Raw genomic sequence first — 12194 nt, 5'->3', positions numbered from 1 at the left:
TCTTAACAATTACACTTGTCCTTCTCTTATTTGCCCACAAAATAATGAAAGCATGTCTGTTACTTACTTTGCAATATTGTCTCATAGCCCTACTCTGCAATTAACAATGCCACTACAGTAAACATGCTCAGCAAGAGAGATCATCACCCAAGAGAAGGTAAAGGAAACCATAAGGTCAGTTAAGTACTGTGTACAGCTGTAAACACAAACCATAACACAGCAGTACAGGAGTAGTTACAAGTTTACAGCTGAAATGAAAGAAAACACTGAAATAAAGAATCGATTTCATACCAATCCTTTTTTGGTATATCTTTAGAAGTGCCAGCAGTGTGCCCGAATTTAAGATCTGCCTCAATATCCCAGCTTACACATTTGTACTTGACTCCAGACCTGCTTTGGTGTTAATGGTCTGTTAAATGCAAGATTTGTGTTACTACGCTGTATCATTTCTACCTTCACTTTTTTAATCCTCTGGAAGATACCTAAAGCCAACAAGGAAACAGTAATTTTTTTATGCTTTTTTCTTTTAATTTATTACAAGAACAGTGAGAACTCACTTTGAAAGGTCAGTATTGTTCATATTCAATTTCATTTTAGTAGCCTGAAGAAGCATCTCATCTTTGATTTTAATACATTAGTTTAATGGAAGACATTATAAGTAGCAAAAATAAGACAAGATCAAGAGCTTTCATTTGGCTGAGATTTTGCTTAATTTAGAGGTAAAAACAGGAACTCCCCATGGCTATAAGAGTTCTGATAAAGAACATTACAAACCAAATTTGCAAAACATTGGGGTCTTGAATGAGGATATGCTATAAGAGCTGCAAGAGTGTATGAGTTAAGCAAACAATATTACTAAGTGTAAGCACCTTCATGAGCAAATCACCAAACAGATAAAGTACTGACATATATTTTATGAACTTAGCCATCAACTATAGCCATCAACCTCTCTATTAGTGTAGCTACAGAATTATGGCACAGGATGACATTAGAAACACGCACAAAATATTAATTATTGCATGGCCCATTTCCTGAAACATATAACAAATCCAATCTTGGACTGAAGCCCAAGATTCCCACTTTAAAGTTGTTTTTAAATGATCCCTGGTCTAAAGTTTTATTTTTTAAATGTCCTCTTTTTCCTACACAGCAACAGACACCACAACAATAGGTGTTTATACCACCCTTTTTATTTTTTAGCCAGAAATACAGTTTCATAGGGTATTTCAATAAATGGTGTTTACTCCTTAAACAAAACCCCCATCTCTTTGGCATCTGACCATATTCTGTTTTTCAAACTAGAGACTATATAGGAAGATTTTACTTTCAAGATCATTGTTCAATACATTAGATTTACACAGGTGTAGTTAACTTTTAAAAATACACATCGGTTTGTTGCAAAGATTCTAATAAACCTAAAAAAAGATAACCAAACCAGCAAAATGCAGACTACTGGGCCATCTTCACTTACAACTGTGGAGTAAGTGACAGAATGAGAACTCCTCTTCATTTACCACAGTGCATACACTAACTAGTGCTTTCTATTCATTCTGAATGATAAACAAACAACAAAATAATAATAATAAAAAAATCTTAATTCTACCACAAACAATTGATCAAATAATTTATGTTTCAAAACAATGTGATCTTATTTTTAACGTCTTCTGCAGAGGTCATCAGCCAAAACCAATCTGCACACAGCTTCAGAAAAAGGTTGCACCTAAAAAAAAGTCTGAAAACTATTTTGGTAACTCATGTTTAAAAAAGAAAAATGTTTTAAATACATCTAGGAATACAGCTATCAAAACTGCAGCTGATGTCATGTTTGGATAAAAAATTCTTAAGTAACAAAGTAAGCCAGTGTATTCAATCTATTCTGTTGAGTAATCCAGGGTCATCTCTTCAATGCTGATACAGAAATACTTCACTTGCACTCCATCAAAAGAAATCAGCCTTCTAGATCTCATGTGCACCAAATCAACTAACTTTCTGAAGCAATGCTGAAGCTATTTGACACCTTCTGTTACTATACATGATACAGAAATCATGAATTAAAATAAGAAACATTATTGACATAACAATGCAGACATTCCAGGGTATTTACTGGAATCTGAAGTGAATCCTTGTGTGTGTGTCAAGACAATGTAAAAAATAAACCCCACTAACAAAAAAAAAAAAATCTTCTTTCCCAGAAAGATTTGTTTATAATAACCCAAATACTTATCCTGAACAAGTTTTATAGAACAGAGGAGGCAAAGCAATTACTTCCATGCAGAAATTAAAAAATAATTTAATAGGATTCAAGTAGCAAAGGTTTGTTTTATGAGTGAATCTCACCCTCATCACACAGTGCAAGCACAGTTCGCAAATGTTTGAACTGGATTGTTTAAATAGCAAGTGATCCAGTCTAGCCAAGCTCACTTTCCTCTCCATGATGTAAAAAAATAATACATACATTTTACTGTAGAATACAGGAACAAAGTAAAACGAAAAAACCTCCTAAACTTGACTACTTATCCAAGAGCAGTTTCTAACATCAAGCCAAAATTAGCAACAACCAACCAGACATCACCAATTTTTCAGTGTTAAATTACTGTAAATACTAGATCTAACTATACAAAAAAAAAAATCCCAAACCCAAAAATCAAAAGCTTTTCTTTTTTTTTTTTTTGTTAAAAGGTGTCCAAAGAAATATCCACCAGTTTCAGTCAAATTTGCATCAGAAGCTGCTTGCTTAGGAAAGATCTCTCCCTCTGAGTATTTGTGACATATTGCATTGCCAAGATTCTATTCAAATAAATTACTTTCTGATAACATTTAGCTGATACAACCACCTACAATGTGGACAGTCATGAACACAGCACAACAGTGGATTTTTGCAGCAACAGAGAAATAATCAGAAATTGGTTCTAAATTTGAGATGATAGCTCATGTGTTATTTCTTGCAAACATACGGTCCCCTCTAAGGGTAAGGTGTTGGAGCTGGTATTGTAGCACTTCTGTGTCAGCAGGTTCCTTAATGTTCATTTTGTCTAAATTCAGGTAGTCCAGGGATTTTGAGTGAGCCCTTTTACCTTTTAAAAGGCAAAGAGGCAGGTGACCATGAAGTGCTTTGTAAGGTTCATATGGTAAAGCCTTAGTGCATTTATCCCCTGAGCTGGGCATCCGTCTCCTCCTCCGTCCATTTACTGCTGGGATCTCATATGGCTGATAATACCTACTTCTAGCTTTGTACAAACGGGAGGAACGTGCAAGTCCTGAATCAAGCTGTTTGGAGCGCAAATTTGGCCCAGATTCCCCTTTATTCTCTTCACTTCCTGTACACTTCTGGGCTAATTTTAGCAGCTCCTCTCCAGTCGTGAAGCCAACCAGGTAGTTAGAATCCATGTGAAGGATCTGATAACCTGCAACCGTCCGTCGCATTGGTGAGCAGGGGGTACTGGAACAGCGGGGCTTCTCTGCTTCCATCCTGCCCGTGGGACTCACTTCTGCAAGAGGCACAGGGAGGGTGGATAGGGTAGTTCTGGACTCTCCATTTATGTCAACTTCCATTTTAAACACAATACTATCCTCCTAAAAATAAAACAGAAATGAGATTTTGTATCACCCAGAAGTCATGACCAGTACTTCTCTATTCAGCCTTGTCTTATGCTCTGCAGGGTGTCGCGTAACAACACTATCACCGTCATCCGCGTTTTAAAATTATCTTGGATATTTTTTTAATAGAAGATACCATAAATATACTACTGATATTCTTAAACATTAAAAACATTCTTGAGTAGTACTATACACAAAAAGAAGCCTCTTTCCAGTCCATTTTTTCATCCTTTTAGTCCATTTGCTTCCTTATAGCCCCTTTCCTCTGAGGCCATCTACATCCATTGCACATCCACAGCAACTTCTCCCATGTTCAGCTGTGTATTTTTTCTGTTGACAATAATCTCAATAAACAAAGTTTTTAAAAAGCGTGTCTAACAGCAACTACCTCAGTCAGGCACGACCGTGGCCCAGACCTGATCTACTGAGGGTACTGCAATGCTTCCCTCTTCCAGATGTGAAGACAGCTTGCTTTAGATTCAGAGAATGGTATCCTGGCTGTTCAATAGCTGTCTTTATAGGTCATCAACAATCTTCCCCCACCAAAGAAAACCTATCATCTTATTCACAACCAATTCACAAACTCACACTATTTTATTCTAATGTATTTCTAACAAAGGAAACAGTATACTAGCGTTCAATGAGTATAGCATAAGATTCTTATAAGCATCTTAAGAATCAGCAATATTCTGAATTCTATGGTATTTTTTTGTTTTTCTGTTTCTTTTGGAAGCAGACTTTTTTTCCCTGACCTTTCTTCCCTCACAACTATTCCAAATATACAGTTTGGTGCATTTACAGATACAGCTGTCTGCCACAAGCCATTACTATCTCTAACATGGAAAGGTAAGGTCAATATTGCAGCAAGTATACACCAGTGGATGCCAGAAATGAGAAGGTTTAATTCTTTTCATTTCTTTGTTTTCAGCATCATCTACACCACCTCAGTGACACAGCTACTTCACAAAATAGAAAGGTCACATTAGTTTCCAAATCCATGCTTCCTTCATTGTCAGACTCATCTTTGCTCTAAACAGTAGCCAGTGACTCTCTAGCAAATATAGTTCACAAAAAATTCAGCATAGCTTTGTAATGTTTAAAGGCAATGAGACTCAAAGAAGAAAGCAAGTATGGTATGCATGAATGCAAAGTTGGTATGCAAGTGTCAAGCAGAAACACAATTCTGAATTTCATTATAGGTGATCATAAGCCACATTCAAAAGCTCAATAATGTTTCACAAATGAGAGTGACTTAAAACATGCTATTATCAGTTTGCAAACTTTTAAAGCTGCTACTTGCTGCTATTCTGAGGCTTAGGAGGTCACAGGCTGAGTAGCAAAGATGCAACAAGCAAGGGAAGGAAAATGCTCCCTCCCTTTCAATACTTTATTCAAACTTATGCAATTAGACATCCCCAAAAACCCCATCAAGATCAATCTCTATTAATTTGTCTTAAAATAAGAGGGGAATTTGCGTGCAGATCTCACTTGCAAAAGAAAATAATCCAGTCTCATGCAAAATTTAAACCTACCTTGTTTCTGTTCAGGGACTGAGAAGGAGCAGTTTAAGTAACTCTGCTTCCCTGCTTAGTCTCAAATCAACCTGCTGCTCCTGCCTCATGCTAATAAACCAGGAATAAACAAAATCCCCATAGCTTTGCTGAAGAGGATTTTATGTGCCATTGACAAACTTCTACTACAGACAGACTATTACTAATGTTCCTTTAGTATTAATTGTCCTTTTTCAGTTCTCACAATCATGGTCTACTTAGGATTCTTCATTATCAGTTTTGTGTAGTGCTGCTTTTACAGATACACAGATACACTTCATCCAGTCAGCTTTTAAGCATTTTGAATTTAACAATACAGGTAACACAGCAAAAGTTAAATAAAGGATTAAAATACTGAAGCAAACCAGACACCAGAATTTTTCACTGACAAAAAATCCACATAAAACTCGAGAATGTTGCCCATTGTATTTAATTTATGTGAAACATATTTATGGAGGCAATTAAAACTTTCAGAATAGCAGAAGCAGTTGTTGTTTCCTACTTTAGCACCATATCTAGGAGTGAGACAATAAATATGGTGAGGTTTCAGCCACTGAGTTAAAGATACTCATGACAATTCCTCACATAGAAATTATAGTTCCTGCACTATCAGGAACCATGGTTAATGGAGGAACAGCACAGAAAAATTTTGCATTAAAACTTCTGGCTACCCTGTGCTGTTAGCCAAGAAACCTTAATATTTAACTGTTCCTGTTCTTTTAATTCCTGATTTTTACCCTGCAGTTCAGAAATCTTTCCAGTAATCTTCTAGAAACACTCAACCCATTCTGTTAAAAAGCTGAAATGATGATAGAAAAAGTACAAATAACTGCCAGAAAAAGTGTAAATAAAATAGTCATACAGCACGGCTAGAAATCAGTAATACTATCTAGTCACACATAAACAGCAGCCACAACAGAAAAAAAACCCAAAACCAACCATCACTTGCCACAGCAAACGTGCCCTAAGAAAAGGGAGGGAGGAAGAGATGTCTCCATGCACTTTTTGAGTTAAAAAAGCCTTGAGAACTTGAAAGCAACACAAAGGCTCTTCTCAGACCACAGCTTTTACAGTTAATTTGCTGCTGTTTGAAACATGGGTGTGTGTCCTGATAACAAAAAGCAATCAACTTTGAAGAATAACTACAAGCAGGAGGGAAGGAGGCAGGAGTTCACTGCTGAACAGTTACCCCTCACTGGCCAAAAACAGTATAAAGGAAAATCAGAGCAGAAAAGCCTTCAAGTCAGCAAGCTCCAGCCTAGTACTTCAGCCTGAAACTGCAGAACTTCCATTTCTGTTCTCCAGTGTGAAGAACAGCCCTAAAACCAAGAAATCTGACAAACACCCGAAAGCAATGGTAGCATCAGAAGCTGGTGCCATAAACGTCAGAAGCTCAGAGGAACAGCACTGCTAGTTGGTGAGAGGAATGACTGGCCAGCTCCACAGGCAGAGGTCCAAAACTCAATATGTATGTGTTCAGTTGTTCTTTCCCAAGACTTTTAATGTGAGTTACTCAAGCTGCCATATGGCTTCAACATGCTTTGTCTCCTTATCTGGTAAAAAAAGATAGAGAAATATTATTTAGAAGACTTCTATAAAAGAAAATCATTTGAGAGATTCACAGTATCTGTGAATGTAGATACCATTACCTACAAACACGTATTTAAAACTTCTAGACTTCATTTTTAGGCCATTTCCATGGTTATAAGGCATTAGATGACTACTATTAGGTTCATTGTTGTGTAGTGGTGTAAGCTCATCAGTAATTCTCAGCATCAATTATACTACTGAAAAAAACAGTACTTCAGTTTAAAAAGAGTATTTCTTCAGATCACAGCTGCCTTGTATTCTTGATTCTCAAAGAGAATGACAATGGAGTGATGCCAATTCAAGACAATTTATAATTAAAGATTTACTATAGAATCAAAACAAGGAGAAGAAGAACAAGATGGCATATGCCTTTCTTTGCTGCTGCTTCATGTATTTAAAAAGTATGGAAAATAACTGAAAATAACAGTTACCAAGAGGATTCACTTGACCAATACACACCAGAAGTGCTTCCAGAATACAATTCACTTCATTAAGATTTCACTGATTCTTTTTCTAATATAAAGCAGGCTCTGCATATAAATTAATCCGACCCAATCCAGCTAAATATTGACAAAACTGTCTAAAACACAGAGAAAAGGAATAATGAACAGAAATACTAGGTTAACTGCTACAAATCATTGTATTACCTTGAAGAATACATTATTATACTTGGGATAGTTCTTCAAGGGTTAAAAACATCAAAACCTCCACATTTTACAAATATAAAGGCTTTCTGATTATTGAATCTTTCACGAAGGTGTCAGATATCTCTCAAAGATTAGCATGGGACAAATGAAAAACCAGACATGTATGACACACTAACATCTATCAACACACCATGCTAACATATGCATTGTAAATCATTTGTTGTTAGAATGACCTCTTGCCATGTGCTCTTACGGCACCCAATGACATCTTTTAGTTATTTCAATTGTCTCTGTTTGTGAAGCGGAAAAATAAGGTCTACATCCTTCCTCTTGCAGTCTGAAAAGAAAAATTTATACATCTAGTATGTGATCTTGGAAATCCCATCTTGTTTCTCTGTCACTGAAACATGCTGATGCAGTTATGTACTCGTAGAGCAAAGTTTTCTGGAAATAATGATTTCCAATCTGCAACTAAAACAAGTGAAATATTTAGTTGAAAGGGAAAAAAATCAAGTTAAAATTTAGCTATGTAAGAGTATCTTTTTCTAAAGCTGGGGCAGCCAGGCCACAGACTTTGAGATGTATGCAGCTTATAGGTTCTTCCAGTGCAAGTGATGATACTGCTGCACATACTGCCAGAGCCAGATAGTTGTTTTTAGCCATGCTCTTTACCTCCAGCTGAAGGGACTTAGACTAAAGTTGCTTTGCCAACATATAGGTCCCCTATAATAGTTGTGCTATGTTTTACAGACTGATACTATGTTGGTAGAGACAGGAAAGGAGGGTAAAAAAAAAAAAAAATCACAGAGAACAAGCTCATGAAAGGTATCAATAAACTATACACATTCTTCACCAACTCTTGCTGTTCTTTATGAGAAATTCCGAACTACTCTAAGCTAAACAAAAAGCAAATGGAGGTAATATTAAATTGTTGCACCACATAAGAAGACATTCAGATGCAGTAAGAAGTTTAGCACAGGTTTCTTCTCAAAATTAAATGCAAGAAAACGAAATGATGCATAAAGCATATGTTATGATCTTGCAAGCCTTAAGAAAATGGATATTACTGAATTAATAAAGCCAGTGGAATAACTTTAGGATGTGATGCAAAACAACAGTCCACAAAACAACCAGTAAAAATTTTAACTACAGAATGGGGGGGGCAGGGAGGTTCTTGTCAACAGGTGAAGTATTAAGTGCTTCAGCAATCCAGTACACTGGACAATAAATACCAGATGGTTTACACAAAACAAGAAATTATTAAATGTTTTGCAAAAGAAGATTAAATCTATTTCTAATAATATGTTCCTACTGCAAGAAGCAAGAACTATTTAGCCAGTTTGTTAATTCTTATTAATGCAGCTTTCAATGGAAAACAATTATGATCCAGGAAGCTGCCTTTTAAAAATGAAGAGGATCACAAATGTGTTACTGAGGAACTACAACTGGCAACTCCAGTGACTAGCTCAGACCAGATCAGCATGACAGAGCATACAATTTACACAGCAAAGAGACAGATGGAATTTCAAGAGCTGGTCCGGGCTAATGAATTTTGTATAAGCAGACTTAGTAAGCAACGAAAGTAAAAGAAAATGGTGGGGAAGAAGGCAATTTAACTTTTAACATCTCTTTGCCAAGCAACATTAGATGGAAGTGTTTGACAAAGGGTAACTTTTCTGAAATATTTAGAGTCCTTTAAATAAACAATGCGACTTTCTTGCTGGATGGAATCACAGACTAACACTTCCCCACCACTCCATGAGTAAGCTGATACTCCTGACCAGCACAGAGATAGCTGTTTACTATGGTTACTCATCTAAAAATGAAACAGTGAGACACATGTAGAAAAGCTGATGCATACTGTAAGACAAATAATTTGTATTCTTCAGTTGGTTAGTAAGTTAAAAAACTAATTGTATTTTATATCTCTGTATTTTTTATTTTCATCTCCTCACCATCCAAAATGTAAGTTTCATTTTCAAAGTTCTCTTCTCTCCAGTTTCAGGTTAGCCCCCTTGGAAAAAAACAACAAAAAACCATACCACAACCTGACTTGTCAACAAAAATTAAGTTGCCTTTTTAACATAATAAAGATAGATAGGGGAGAAAAAAACCCCAGAGTTTTTAAAGTATTACAGATTTCACTGAATAAACACTGATTTTTGCCTTTAAAAACCAAAATGCATGTTTGGTTACTACCAATTGTTTTTGAAACTAATAACCTAAACAAAAACAATACTATATTCAGCCTTTGACTAGGAACAGCTATTCAAAGAAAGATACTAGTTAAAAATAAGACCTACTCAAACATATCAGGAAAAAAATGTTTAACCAAAAAACCTAATTTGCATTGATTTTGGTTTTTAACTGAAGCACTTTAAATTACTAGTTCTTTGTCTTTATCTGCTGCAGATTGCATCAAGTTTTTAGGTGTTTGTTGGAAAGATGTCTCATTCACTTATACCATCCACATTGCTAAAGGTCACTTCCTCAAGCATACTAGAGTTATGTATATAATGGCTTTAAAGTTTTGTTTTCTGCCTCCTTCTCAAATGCTCCTTCCCATACTTAAATGCTACCTAAAAACAACTGTTTAAGTGTAATGTAAGTATGGAATAAAAATTAATAAAAGCCTACGAGCACATGCAGGTACAGTAAATTTATATTAAACTTGCAACTAGTGCAAACAGAAAACTTTGACCCAGAATACTCAGTTCATCTGACTTTACCATAACATACTGCATTTGCGTATGATTGTGCAAGTCTGGTGGCCAAGCCAGCAGCATAAGACTGGTCAAAGAAGAAGAGATTATAAAGAAAGCCATGCTACAATGTTGGTACTGTTACGCAAGAACTTAATTTCAGTGGTCGCGTTGCCATTGCCTCACTTCCCTCTGTTCCAAAGTCACTGTGAGAACCACCCTCCTCCATCTTCATTACTCTAATAAGCGCTCTTCCTCAAGGGAAAAAAAAAATAAAGCAAACACACCATGTAAGACAGAATATGGTTCAACAGCAGCAGGGTGGTGGGAGGAGAAGCTTTCAGTAAGGGAGATGACTGTGAAAGAGTAGGAAGGAGAATCAATGCTGCACAGTTCTACTCCTTCTGGCAAAACAAAGCATCAGCTCCCCAGCCCTCACAACACCCCTCCTCAAAATGCTCCAACAACTCTTACTGTTTTCAGGATGAGCCACGTCAGAACTCAGCCAACTAACAGTAGAAGCAGCAAGTCCTTCTCCCCGTCGCAGACCCTTTCCATCTCTCACTGAGAGCTGTGTAACCGCAGGCTTCTACCATCGATTCATTTCCACATGCAGCTATGCAAGCACGTATGTATGCATGTACAGTGGCGTACTGCACCACTCTAGAAAGCACAGTAACAAGCAAAGATATATTCATAGAAAATATCTACTAATGCACACCATTTGCTATTTTCTTTATAATAGGTACATATACGCTCACACTTACGCCAGCTAAAACCCCTATGTAAAATAGCATATAAATAACTTGTATATAAAAAAATCAAGATCTGAGACTATTTTCCTACATATCTGTAGACCACTCAGAACAGCACCTCCACTGTTCAGAGACAATCCCCCGGCATCTTAATATGCAGGGACAGAATTGGCAAAACACGCCTGCCAATAAACCAAAGCAACTTAGCAAACTTAATACTCTGTAAAGTAACACTTTAATGCATGCTAGAGTGCACAAATGCAGTCAATGAGTATATTGATGGTACATTCAACATTTAAACAGGGCTTTGAGCCTCCATTTACCCTTCACTAAGCAAGATTTATTACAGGGAAATACGAAGTTACCCATGGAAAGCTGGGCACAAGTGCACTTTGTTACTATCAGACTGAATAGTAAAGTCATATTCAGGTTTAGCACTTGCTTAAGAGTATTAAGAATGGTACGGGGGCTGCTGGCGTTTGTAAGTTACAACTGAAGAGAGGTACAAATGGTTATGAACAGATACAGGTTCTAACAGGTCAACTCTGGCTTTTCCACCATTTACATTCTGCTGGCACCGAAAGCGCACTTGAGCAACTTCACTGGAGGCTTCAGGCCCCACATGAGAATTCCCCAGGCTTCCTTCTGCACGCAGGTGCCAGGCCCAACACCCTGGTGTCCTCCTACACCGGCCCGGACAGCCCCACAAACGCTCCGCGGTGCTCCTCACTGCCTCCTTACCTCCACTGCATTCACCAGCTGCTGCTGGGGAAAGCGAAGCAGCCGTGGGCTGGGAGAGCAGGGTACACGGGCCTGTGGGTAGCTCCTCCTGCAGGGAGCGCGGGGCCCGCCGCTCGGCTCACGGAAGAGGCAGGCAGGGGATATGCGCCAGGACCTCGGCGCTGCGCGGGGAAAATCGATCTTAGGCTCCCGCGGCCTGTGCTCCAGCCGCCACGCGGCTCCAGGCCGGCAGTGACCCCCGCCGCGCCGCCCAGCACCGCTGGAAGGGGACAGAGGCGCCACCGCCCGCGGGAGGGCCGGGCCGCGCCGAGCGGCTCCCCGTGGCTCCCCAGCGGGCCCCGCCGCGGCCCGCGGCTGCCCCCCACCAACAATGCCGGCCGCCCCACGCCGCCCCTCGGCCTCACCGCACGGCACCGCTTCCGCCAGGGCGCCAGGGTCGGCCCGGCTCCCCCCGCCCTACGGCCGCTCCCTGGGCCCACCCGCCGACGCCGCTCCGGTACCCGCTCCGTGAGGCACGGGCAAGGCCCAAGGCCGCGAAGCGGCGCCATCCCCGCCTCCTACCTGCGGTCCAGGGCGGCGGGGCCCGGCGCGGGGTGCGGAACGAGCAGCGAA

General features: G+C 38.9%; 1 protein-coding gene across 1 annotated transcript; it reads right to left on the bottom strand.

Annotated features, from left to right (window-relative positions):
- Window positions 1–1186: 1186 nt before the first annotated feature.
- MACIR (macrophage immunometabolism regulator) lies at window positions 1187–12194 on the bottom strand. Its single transcript, XM_059833964.1, has 2 exons — window positions 12144–12194; window positions 1187–3573 (listed from the first exon to the last, which is right to left on the bottom strand). The coding sequence occupies exon 2, from the start codon at window positions 3550–3552 to the stop codon at window positions 2929–2931; it is 624 nt and encodes a 207-aa protein (XP_059689947.1). The 5' UTR covers window positions 3553–3573; window positions 12144–12194; the 3' UTR covers window positions 1187–2928.

The sequence above is a fragment of the Gavia stellata genome, chromosome Z (genome assembly GCF_030936135.1).
Source record: "Gavia stellata isolate bGavSte3 chromosome Z, bGavSte3.hap2, whole genome shotgun sequence".
Taxonomy (NCBI): domain Eukaryota; kingdom Metazoa; phylum Chordata; class Aves; order Gaviiformes; family Gaviidae; genus Gavia; species Gavia stellata.
Note: the sequence above shows the minus strand (reverse complement) of the source record. Positions and strands in the feature narration are given on the sequence as shown.